The sequence below is a fragment of the Mus musculus genome, chromosome 5, assembly GCF_000001635.26.
Source record: "Mus musculus strain C57BL/6J chromosome 5, GRCm38.p6 C57BL/6J".
Taxonomy (NCBI): Eukaryota; Metazoa; Chordata; class Mammalia; order Rodentia; family Muridae; genus Mus; species Mus musculus.
In genome coordinates, this window is record NC_000071.6 from 137,390,260 (window position 1) to 137,402,165 (window position 11,906).

Genomic DNA, 11,906 nt, shown 5'->3' on the forward strand with positions numbered 1-11,906 from the left:
TCTCCCACTATGTGGGTTCTGGATTCAAAGGGCTTTGTGGGATATGCATTTATCTGCTGAGACATCCCCTTGGCCCATGCCCGGCTTTTTCTACAGGGGTTCTAGGAATCAAACTGACGCCCTCATGCTTGTGAGGCAAACAATTAATGACTGAGCTGTCTGCCCAGTCCTGTTTGTGTGGTTAGAGAACTTGCTTTGAGGTTCTTAGCAGGGAAGCCCAGCTACAGTACACCCTAGACCAAAAAAACAGTGCTTCTCAACCAAGTGGACGGCTTTGGAGGGACACATAAGGAGTGGCGATAGAGGACGCAGATACCCGCCTAGCCAGCCACATCATCCAAAACAACCCTGCAACCAAGCAGTGATGGATGCCAGGTGGCCTCCACGCTCCTTCTTAGTTTTTGAAACTGAGTCTCTTGTAGACCAGGCTGACCTCTAATTGCCTGTGTAGTCAGAGAGGGCTTTGAAGTTCTGATCCTTCTGCTTTTACGTTCCTGGCACTAGGATGACAGGTGTGCACCAGCACACCTGCTTTCTGCTGTGCTGGGGATGGGACCCAGGGCTCTCTGTGAGCTGGACTAATCCTCTCATCACTAGGCTGTATTCTCAGGGCTACTATGTCATTTTATACAAGGGCTTGAACATCTTTGTGTTTGGGTATCTTGAGGGTGTCCTGGAACCAAGAACACCCATTCCTATGGATGCCCAGGAACTGATGGAATGGGCTTTCTCCAGTTTCAAGTGCCATGGATCTTGGTACCATGGATCCCTTCTTAAGACATGGTTCGTGGCGTTTTTTGCTGGGTTTAGTTGAGATAAGGTCTTAGGCAGCTCAGGCCAGTCTCCAAGTCACTATTGATCTTAGCACTGCCTTCCACTTCTGACCTTCCTGCTCCCACCTCCCAAGCAGCAGGACCTGAGGTGTGTACTCCAACTCGCAGCTTGTTCTCACTGTCTTAAATACATTGCTCAGGAGGAGCTGGTGGACTCATTTGCAGATAAGGAGATGAAGCAGCATTCCTGTTTTGTGCACCTCCAGTCTGCTGTGGGGACTGTCTGACATGGTCCCCAGTCTATGAGGGCTGGGAGTGTTGCTGGATTGGTAGGGTGCTTGTCTATGATGCACAAAGCCCTAAGCACCACATAACCTAGGGGTGGTAGAACAGCCTGTCATCCCAGCACTCAGCAAGCGAAAGCAGGAGGAGCAGGAATCCAAAGTCATCTTTGTCTATGCAGTCAGTGTGAGACTGACCTGACCTGTATGAGTCCACATCTAATCAGCCTTCATCCTCCAGAGCCAGCCTTACAAATAGGCGCATCCAAGGCTGAGAAAGGCAGAGAGTGGCCACCCCAACCCCCACTTCCTACACCAACTCACCGGGATGATGTTGCCCCTGATATCTTTACAGCCACACTGGTTTTTGTGCACACACGTGTCCTTATTGAGCAGGTAGCCAGGTTGACAGACACAGCCCTCCCTGCAGGTGGAGGGGGCCTTGTGGCTGGTGCCCTCACAGCGGCCATCAGGGTTAGAGCAGGAAGGTAGACAGGTGGGAAGGCAGTGGGTGTAGAGACTGTTGGCTGGGCACTTCATAGCTACGGGGTGGAAGGAGAAGAGGGCTCATGCCATGCCTCGGATCCCTCCAGCTATGAGCTGGCTCTGTCCCCTCCCGTCCCACAGGCTCCCTTACTGCTGGAGACACAGTTACTGCTGCCATCTTCGCTTTCCTCGCACTGGGTCCCCGAGGGGCATTTGTAACTCTGGCACTGAAAGAACCCTCCCTTGCATGTACAGATCTTGGAACACCCAGAGGAGATCCATGTCTGGCCGGTCTGCAGAAACCACAGGAAGGGAAAGAAAGAGAGAACAGAGGGCCAGTTCTAGGAGACAAGCTTAGTTTTGTCCCAGGGTCTTTTTAAAATTTTTTATTTATTTTACATCCTAACCAGAGTTTCCCCTCCTTTCTTTGCTCCCAACCACCCTCAACCCCGTGTCCGTTTCTCTTCAGAAAAGGGCCAGCCTCCATGGATAGATAGATATCAAGCAGTCATCAAATATCAAGCTGCAGTAAGACTGGGCACCTCCTCTTCTATTCAGGGTGGACAAGGCAACCCAGTAGGAGGAAAGGGTCCCAAAGGCAGGCAACAGAGTCAGAGACAGCCCCTGCTCTCACTGTTAGAGGAGTCCCACAAGAAGATGAAGCTGCACAACTGTGCAGAGGGCCTAGGTTAGTTCCACATAGGCTCCCTAGTTGGGAGTTCCTATTCGAGGGTCTTATATTTGCCCTCTGTGTCGGTAGGTTTCATATCTACTGAGTCAACCAACTACAGATGAAAAGAGTTTTTAAAATTGCCACAGGGAGTGGGCATGATTCAGCCTTACTAGAATGCTGTGTGTGTGTGTGTGTGTGTGTGTGTGTGTGTCCACACTGAGGTGCTGGTTCTTGCCTTCCACATTGCACTAAGACAAGATCCATCTGCCTCCCTCTGTCTCTATGCTGGTATTCACTGCTTGTTTGTATACAGCCAGAGTTGGTACCCACACTTTTTGGGCTTTCTCCTAGCTTCACCTTCTATATCATAGCAGGGAAACTGGTGTCACAGTCAGCTGTGCCCAACTTCTATGGGTCATGGGGATTCAAACTCAGGTCTTCACATTTGTGCAGCAAGCATTTTATCCACTGAGCCAGCTCCCACCCCCCAACCCCTACCCCACACCCCTGCCCATTACAGTTGCCATGCCTGCTCACCTTAATGAGGCTACCCTGGAAGTCTTTGCAGTCACAGTGAATTCTAAGCATACATTTATTTTTATGCAGCACATAGCCAGATTGACAGAAGCAGCCCTCCTTGCAGGTGGAGGGAACTTCAGGGCTGGTGCCCCCACAGAGGCCCTCTGGGTCCGAGCAGGAAGGGAGACAGGAGGGAAGGCAGTTGGTATAGAGGCTGTGGGCCGGGCATTTCAGAGCTTTGGGGTGGAAAAAGATTAGCATTAGTGTGGAGAACCAGAGAGGGCCCAAGGAAGCAGAAGTCACATTAAAGAGGGTGGACAGAACAACTAAGAAAAGTTAGGGCTTCCCCTGTCCCTTTTGTTATTCATCCAGCAAACATTTACTGAGCATTGACTGTGTGTATGTCTGTGTGTGTGTGTCAGTGTGTGTTTCTCTGTGTGTGTGTGTCTGTCTGTGTGTCCCCAGAGAACTAAGTTCCTTCTTTCCCTTACTCTAATTCTCCCACCCATGAGCACATATCCCTAACCTTCCCCTACGGTTTCCTTACCATAGGTGACACAGTTACTGTTGCCCTCATTATTGTCCAGGCAACGGGACCCTGTTGGGCAACTGAAGTCGTGACATTGAACAGTCCCTCCTTTGCAGGTGCAGTTCTTGGTACATCCCCTGGAGACCCATGTCTTGCTTTCCTGTAGAAGCAACAAGACAAGAACGGAGGTGAGCCACTGTGTGTAGTGGCTCTCCGAGGGACTTACATTTGCTCTCCCTGTCTGTAGGTTCTATGTCTATTGAGTCAATCAATGGTGGGAGGAAAATATTTTTTAAAACAATTGCTACTCTGGCTGTGGGCATACCTTAGCTTGACTACAACCCCCAATAAGTAGCAGAGGGCATGACTCCGTGATAGAGCACTTGCCTAGAGACCTCTAGAGAAGGGCTGAGGATATGGTTCAGGGATAGAGCAATTGCCTAGAGTCCCTAAGCAAGGGGATGGGTGTATGGCTCAGCAGCAAGGCACTGGTCTAGCATATGCCAAGAACTGACCAACCTTCAGCTGCAGGGCAAGCTATACAGATAGGAAAAATCACGCATTTGAAACAGTCTCTCTCTCTCTCTCTCTCTCTCTCTCTCTCTCTCTCTCTGTCTTTCTCTCTCTCCCCCATCTTGGTTCTGGCGATGTTCACCACCATGATGTACGCCAAAATGTATAGCCTGCAAGTTTCTTAGTGTTGTCCTGTTTGCACCTCCCGTATTTCAGTAAGAGCTCTGGGATCATAGACACAGAATATTACGCCTAGCTTAAATGGATTACGGGGACTTGACCTGAGGTCCTCACACACTGAGCTATCTCCTCAGCCCTCCCCAAACCTGCTCTCCACGCCCACTCACCGGGATGAGAACGCCATGGGCGTCTTTGCAGCCACACTCACTGCTAGGCACACACTTGTCATTACTCAGCACATAGTCAGGTTCACAGACACAGCCCTCCTCGCAGGTGGAGGGGGCTTCGGGGCTGGTGCCCTCACAGTGGCCATCAGGGTCCGAGCAGGAAGGCTGACAGGGTGGAAGGCATTTGGAGTAGTGACTGTGGGCCGGGCACTGCACAGCTATGCAATGGAGGGAAAGCAAGGTAAGTGGAGAGGTCTAGAGGGCGCCCAAGGACATAGGAACTACAGAAACAAGGCAGGGCAGAAGAGCTAAGAGAAGAGAGGGGTTTCCATCTTTTGTTATTCATTCAGCAAACATTAACTGAGCATCAACTGTGTGCGAAGCCGGGAGGAAAAGAAAGGATGGTTTTTCTCATTTCATTGTGAGAAACTGGTGAGAGAGAGAGAGAGAGAGAGAGAGAGAGAGAGAGAGAGAGAGAGAGAAGAGAGAGAGAGAAGCGATTGTTCAGCAAGCATTTACTGACAAAGTCTGTGTGGGACCCCGGAGAAAAGAAAGTGAGAAAAGATGGGTCTGCCAAGATGATATGTATGGGACACTAATTCTCACAGTTTTATCTCCCAACTTGATGCCACATAGAGTCATCTAGGAAGAGAGGTTTAATCAGGGATTGTCTAGGTCAGATTGGTCCATGGGGACAGTCTGTGGGGAACTGTTTTAACTACTTTAACTGGCATAGGCATATCTGGTACACCGTGGATGGCAAATGCCCTCGGTTCGGCCCGGGACTGTATACAGTAGAGAAGGCAGGCAGAGTCCTACTAAGCATGCATTGCTCCTTGCTCTCGACTGTGCCTGTGTAGCGCTCAGTTCCTGACACCTCGACCTCCCCACAGTGACAGACTAGTACTGCCATTGTGAGCCGACAGAAGCCCTTAGTCCCCAAGTTGCTTTTTGTCGAAGTATTTTATCACAGTCATGGAAATGAACTAAGATGCTGACCACTGAGAGATTAACACTGTGAAGGGACCCAGCCTAGCCATGGTCCATAGATTCCCTTCCCACCATGTTACTTCCTATCCCTGACCTTTTAGGTCCAGAGGACTAAGCTCCTTCTTGCCCTGCCCCGATTCCTCCAAAGGGACAGTCTCTCCACCTTCCCTCGTGGCTCCCTTACTGATTTCAACACAGTTACTGTTGCCGTCCTCGATGTCCTGGCACTCGGCTCCTGAGGGGCACTGGAAGTCGTGGCACTGAACAAGTCCCCCGGTGCAGGTACATCTCTGGGAACAGCCCGTAGTAATCCAGTTCTTACCTGCCTACAGAAGCCACAGGAGGATGCAGGAAGTAAGGACAAAGTGGCCAGCTAGAAGGAGACAGGCTCAGCCTCCTGTCTGACGGTTCCCTATCTATTCTATTGCGTCAACTACGTATGGGTGGGAAACGTAGGGAAAAGATTGTGATCAGAGCTGTTGAGCGGTAGAGGGCCTATGCAGAATCCACTGGAAAAAAGATGGGAGCAGACCTCTGCCTTAGAGGACCTCTAGAACCCCCCCCCCCAATCGATGGGGTAGAATGTGTCTCAGCGATAGAGCATGTCTCTAGCCTGCTCAGGATCCAAACTCCAGGGCCCAGTGCTGTATGTCCCAGGCTCACGGGACAGAGGGAAGAAGGAAGGACGCCCAGTCCCAATGCCATGTCACTCACCGGTATGAGGGTACCCTGGGAGTCTTTGCAGCCACACTGAGTTCTGGGCACACACTTGTCCTTACTGAACACAAAGCCCGAGTGGCAGAGGCAGCCTTCGATGCAGGTAGAGGGCCTCTGGAGGCTGGTGCTCTCACAGCGGTCATTCACGTTGGAGCAGGATGGGATGCAGGAGGGTAGGCAGTAGGTGTGATGGCTGTGGGCTGGGCACTGCAGAGCTATGGGGGACGGGGACAAGAGATTAACACACAGGGCTTGGGAGAGCCCAAGGAAGTAGGCAATAAAGACACTAGGCTAGGTGGAATGCCAAGTTTACTCATACAGGGAGCATATGCTGTGCTAAGTCCTGAGAGCAAGAGGAGAGAAGAATGTGTCTCCATCAATGTGGGAGCCCAGCCACTGAGAGATAAACACCGAGACCAGACCCCTCCCCACTGTGGTACCCAGGATCCTGACCTCCTAGGCCCAGAGGACTAAGCTCCTTCTTGCCCTGCTTCTGACAGCTCCATCCACGAGCACACCCTCTCCATTTCCCCATAGCTTCCTTACCAATTTTGGTACAGTTACTGCCTCCATCAACACTGTCCTTGCATTCAGTCCCCAAGGGACACTTGAAATTCCAGCAATGAATGTTCCCTCCTTTGCAGGTACACTTTTGGGCACAGCCTCTGGTAAGCCAGGTCTTGTTTGCCTACATATAGAGAAATCATGGAGAAGAAAAGAAGTAGCTAGAGACAGCAGTTCTAGGGAGATAGCTTTATGCCCTGTCTGAAGAATACACATTGTCCTCCCTGTCAACTCTATAGAAACAACCAGTCACAGGTGGAAAATACTGGAAAAAGTATTACAACTGGGATTTTTGGTATATTTCAGTAGGATTGTGCCTACATTAGAATCCCCCAGTGAGGTGCTAGGGGCGTGGCTCAGTGGTAGAGCCCCTGCCTAGAATCCCCCAGTGAGGGGCTGAGGTGTTTCAGTGGTAGAGCCCCTGCCTAGAATCCCTCAGTGAGGGGTTGTGGGCGTGGCTCAGTGGTAGAACCCCTGCCTAGAATCCCTCAGTGAGGGGTTGTGGGCATGGCTCAGTGGTAGAACCCCTGCCTAGAATCCCTCAGTGAGGGGTTGTGGGCGTGGCTCAGTGGTAGAGCTCCTGCCTAGAATCCCCCAGGGAGGGGCTAGGGGTGTGGCTCAGTGGTAGAACTATGGCTTAGGAACTTCCTGTAGGGGTCTGCCTATGAACATAGTTTAGTTACAGAGTAAAGCAGCCTAGTACTTGCCTTGAATTCCCAAGTGATAGACAAGTAAGGGAGATGTATAGTTAGATGGTAGAGCACTTGCCTAGGCTGGACCAAGCTTCATACTGCCAGGCTAGTGATACCGATGCGGGTGGTGGAGGTGCGGGGGGGGGGGGCTAAGGGGGGGACCTCAGATGAACAAAAGCAGAATAAAGGAGACATGCCTGCCAATCTCACTTTGAAAACAAATTTTATTTTGTGTGTGTGCGTGTGTGTGTGTTTGCATGCGCACGTGCGCGTGTGGGTGCACATACACGAGCACAGGCCTTGGCACTTGTGTGGTGGTCAAAGGACAACTTGTGGGAGTCAATTTTCTCCTTCAACCACATGAGTTCCAGAAATTCTCTTGGCCTTCAGTCAAATGCCTTTACCTACTGAGCCATATTCCAGGCATGCTGCTTCTTTTTAAACTAATCTCTCTCTCTCTCTCTCTCTCTCTCTCTCTCTCTCTCTCTCTCTCTCTCTCTCTGTGTGTGTGTGTGTTTTGTGTTTAATCATGGCAACATATGTGTGGGGGTCAGAGGACAAACCTTGGGTGTCAGTACTCTCACCTTTCACCTTCTATTCAAACATTTTGGCAGCACCAGACTATCAAGTCCCTAAACTTGGGGGCATTACCTGTCTCTGCCTCCCATGTTACACACTAGCCTGGGATGTCGTGAAGGCTTCCTGCAAACAGCCCCCTGAGTGGTGGAGATTCCATGTCTTCATTCTTGTGCTGAAGCAGCTCCTCACTCACTGAGCCATCTGCCCAGGACCACCATCTTGCATCTGTGCACACTCACCGGGATGAGATCACCCTGGGCGTCTTTGCAGCCACACTGAGTTCTGAGCACGCACTTGTCCTCACGTAGCACATAGTCAGCTTCACAGACACAGCCCTCCCTGCAGGTGGGGGGGGCTCTTGGGCTGGCATCCCCACAGAGGCCTTCTGGGTCAAAGCAGGATGGTAGACATGAGGGAAGGCAGGTGGTGTAGTGGCTGTGGGCTGGGCACTGTACAGCTATGGGGGAAGAGACAGTAATGTTAGCAGACAGGGACAGAGGGACCCAAAGACACAGAGGCTGCAGAAACCAATTTGGGATGAATCACCAACACAACCTGTGTTTCTTTCTTTTTTTTCTTTCTTTCTTTCTTTCTTTCTTTTTTTTTTTTTTGCTTTCTGTTAGTCATTCAGCAACCACTTACTGGGCATGGGCTGGATACCAGCCCTAAAGAGAAAACAAAAGAATGTATCTACCAAGTCAATGTGGGACCCTAACCATTGAGAGAGTAGTACTGAAAGGGATGCAGTCCAGAGAGGGCCCTTAATTTCTCTGTATTGTGGATTTCTTATTCCCAACCGCCAAAGCCAGGGGATTAAACTCTTTCTTGCCCTGTCTGACCCCTTCAGCCATAAGCACACCCTCCCCACCTTCCCCCATTGCCCTCTTACTGATTTTGGAACAGCTACTGTTCTGGCACTGAGTCCCTGTAGGGCAGGTGAAGTTGTGACACTGGACAGCCCCTCCCACGCAGGCACAGCTCTGGGTGCAGCCCCTGGAGATCCAGGTCTTGCCTGCCTGCAGAAGCCACGGGAAGGGAAAGGAAGTGAGGACAGAGAGGGTGTTCCAGGGATCTGGGCTCGCCTCTTGTCTGTCCTCCCTGTTCACTCATATGCTCTTTATCTAGAGAGTTAGGCAAGCACAGGCGGAGACTCTGAAAAGGAACTGATGTGGGAAAGGGGGCTTCTCAGCTGGTGCTCTTAAATCCTCAGCAGGGGCCTCCGAGGATCTCTCAGTCACACAATTCACCTGCCTAGCATCCCTCCATGAGAGGCTTGGGTGTGCCTCAGTGGTCTACTCTTCCATGAATGGACTGGGGGTGTGGCCTAGTGGTAGAGCATTTGCCTAGCCTGTTCCAGAACCTGACTAGCTTTCAAACTCAAGAGCCAGCCAGCCAGCCAGCCAGCCAGGAGCATCCCAGGTAGAGACAATTAGAAAGGAGCAAGGAGAAAGTGGACCACAGTTCAACTTTTAAAATGTTTCATATGGGGCTGGTGAGATGGCTCAGTGGGTAAGAGCACCCGACTGCTCTTCCGAAGGTCCGGAGTTCAAATCCCAGCAACCACATGGTGGCTCACAACCATCTGTAACAAGATCTGACTCCCTCTTCTGGAGTGTCTGAAGACAGCTACAGTGTACTTACATATAATAAATAAATAAATCTTTAAAAAAATGTTTCATATGGCTACAAGGATAATTTTGCTGTTAAGAGCACTTGCTGCCTTGTAGAAGAACCGGGGTTCAATTCCCAGCACCCATATGGCAACTTACAACTCTTGTAACTCCCGTTCCAGAGGATCCAGTGCCCTCTTTTAGCCTCTGTGGGCACCAGGTTCTCAAGTGATGCACATGAATAGAATACATGCAAGCACTCACACACATAAAAAGAAATCTTTATAAAGATTGCACAACATGTGTGCACGCACGCGCGCGCTGACCCACAGGTAACATGTCTATCTGCAGTGGGTTATGGAGATTCAGACTCAGCTCTTCCTACTTGCACCAAAAAAGCAGCTGACCCATTGACCTGGCACCCCCAATCCCATCTCCACACCCACTCACCGGGACAAAGCCACCCTGGGCGTCTTTGCAGCCACAGTGAATTTGGAGCACACACTTGTGATTATGCACCACATAGCCAGGTTGACAGAGGCAGCCCTCCTTGCAGGGAGACGGGACTTTGGGACTGGTCCCCTCACAGTGGCCATCCAGATCAGTACAGGAACGTGAACATGCGGGGAGGCAGTTTGTGTAGTGGCTGTGGGCGGGACACTGCAGAGCTATGGGGTGGAAGGGATTAGGATTACTGGGTGGGGCCCAATGACCCACAGAGCTTGAGGCTTTTGTCCCTGTTGCTACTAGTTTTGAGAAAACTTACTGAGCATGGGATGTGTGTCAGACCCTTAGCAAAGTAATAAAAATGACCTCCCAGCTAAATGAAGACCACCAACCAGTGATAAACCAGCGCCAAGAAAGGTCTCAGCAGAATCTCTCCCCATTGTGGCACCTAATATCCCAGCCTCTGAGCCCAGGGACTAAGCGCCTTTGCCCTGCCTTTGATCCCTACAGCCGCCCGCGTGCACCCTCCCTACGTTGCCCGTGGCTCCCTTACGGATTTTGGCACAGGTTCTGCTGCTATCGTTGCTCTCCTTGCAGTAAGTCCCTGGGGGACACTGGAAATCCCTGCACTGGATGATGCCTCCCATGCAGCTACAGCTCTTAGTACAGTCACTGGAGATCCAGGTCCTACCTGCCTGCAGAAGCCGTGGAAAGAGAAAGGAAGTAAGAAAGAAGGAGACAGCCCTCAGGAGACAGCCTCACTGTTCCAGGGTGTGTAGGTTTGACTTCACTGTCTGCAGGTTTCACATCTACTGATTCAAAAAACCATGGGTGGACTTTGGATCCAGGGCTCTGAGTTGACCTACCCGAAACTCTGCCTCATCTATGAACAGCTGGATCACGTGAAAGGGCGGATCTTTTTTTTTTAAATATTTATTTATTTATTTATTTATTTAATGTAGGAGTACACTATAGCTGTCTTCAAACACACCAGAAGAGGGCATCAGATCCCATTACAGATGATTGTGAGCCACCATGTGGCTGCTGGGAATTGAACTCAGGACCTCTGGAAGAACATCGGTTCTTAACTGCTGAGCCATCTCTCCAGCCCCCGAAAGGGCTGGCTGATCTTGCGGATCCAAAGCTGCTAGATCTCCATGATACAGGGTAACAACAGGATAACCAAGAAGAGTCCCGGTGAGGATCCAATAGCAGAAGTCAGAGGCCTTAAAGCAGACCAGTGACTTACTGTAACATTTGCAAGGTAAGATGTGTAGACAGAGACGGGTACAATGGAGGACAGACACGCTGGGACGCACTGCGGCCTCCACGGCAAGAGGCTTTCTATGGTTTGGTTTGGTTTGGTTTGTTTACTTATTTTTGTTTTCTTTTGGTGGGGAGGTTGTAGGGGCTGAGGGTGGCTATGAAGGGACGGGGCAGTGAGCAGGATGAGGTGTGTGATGTTAAACTCACAGAGTCAATAAAAAGTAAAAAAAAAAAAACAACTATGGATGGAAAATATTCAAAGAAATAATTGCATTTGGGGCTGTGGGCAAATCTTAGAGGCATAACACCTGTCTGAAGCCCGGCAGTTAGGAACTGGAGACATGGGTCAGTTACAGACAGCCTGCCTGGAACTCTCACTGGTGGGCTGCTGGGCATGGCTCAATGGTAGAGCATCTGTCTCTCCTGTGCCAGGCATTGGCCATCCTTCATTCTCCAGGGTCAGTCCTAAAGATAGGCGCATCCGCGTGGCAGAGCACACCTTTAATCCTAGCACTCAGGAGACAAAGTCAGACAGACAGATCTCTGTGAGTTCGAGACCAGCACTCTCTGTGTACACAGTGAGTTTCAGGACAGTCGGGGCTATGTAGGAGGAGTAGCTGATACCAAAATCTGATTCCCTAATTTTTTCTTGATTATGTCAATAAAGACGGCAGAAGCCAATCGTTCGCTGGGTGAAGAGAAAAAGGTGGGATTTCCAGGTCCCAGGAGGAAGAGGAGGAAAAGAGAGAGAGAAAAGGGCTTTTCCTCCACGCTTTGGAAGGAGGCGCACGAACCTTGTAAGGCCTGGGAGTGACTGAACTGGTGGTGGCTTCTGCCACCGGCAGAATTCTAACCTAGGGTAGCTGATGAGTTTAGAGCAGGAGAGCACCGCCCAGCAGTTGTGCTATCTGGCTGGTGTT

The 11,906-nt window shown here is 50.6% G+C and overlaps 1 protein-coding gene across 12 annotated transcripts in view; it reads right to left on the reverse strand.

The window, feature by feature from the left end:
* Zan (zonadhesin) overlaps positions 1 to 11,906 on the reverse strand; it is a 98,428-nt gene that overhangs the window by 11,623 nt on the left and 74,899 nt on the right. For 10 of the 12 annotated variants that reach the window (XR_003955622.1, NM_011741.2, XM_017320805.1 and 7 more), the window contains 12 exons: positions 10,274 to 10,415; positions 9,724 to 9,941; positions 8,553 to 8,679; positions 7,903 to 8,120; positions 6,375 to 6,516; positions 5,826 to 6,043; positions 5,296 to 5,437; positions 4,122 to 4,339; positions 3,280 to 3,421; positions 2,751 to 2,968; positions 1,692 to 1,833; positions 1,379 to 1,596 (listed from right to left, as the gene is read on the reverse strand). Coding sequence is in view for 10 of the 12 variants with exons in the window: in NM_011741.2 (NP_035871.2) it covers positions 1,379 to 1,596; positions 1,692 to 1,833; positions 2,751 to 2,968; positions 3,280 to 3,421; positions 4,122 to 4,339; positions 5,296 to 5,437; positions 5,826 to 6,043; positions 6,375 to 6,516; positions 7,903 to 8,120; positions 8,553 to 8,679; positions 9,724 to 9,941; positions 10,274 to 10,415 (2,145 nt within the window). In the remaining 2 variants the exon portion in view is untranslated. Of the gene's footprint in view, positions 1 to 1,378; positions 1,597 to 1,691; positions 1,834 to 2,750; positions 2,969 to 3,279; positions 3,422 to 4,121; positions 4,340 to 5,295; positions 5,438 to 5,825; positions 6,044 to 6,374; positions 6,517 to 7,902; positions 8,121 to 8,552; positions 8,680 to 9,723; positions 9,942 to 10,273; positions 10,416 to 11,906 lie in introns of those variants that run through there. The other 2 variants (XM_017320811.1, XR_003955623.1) reach the window with 2 other exon arrangements.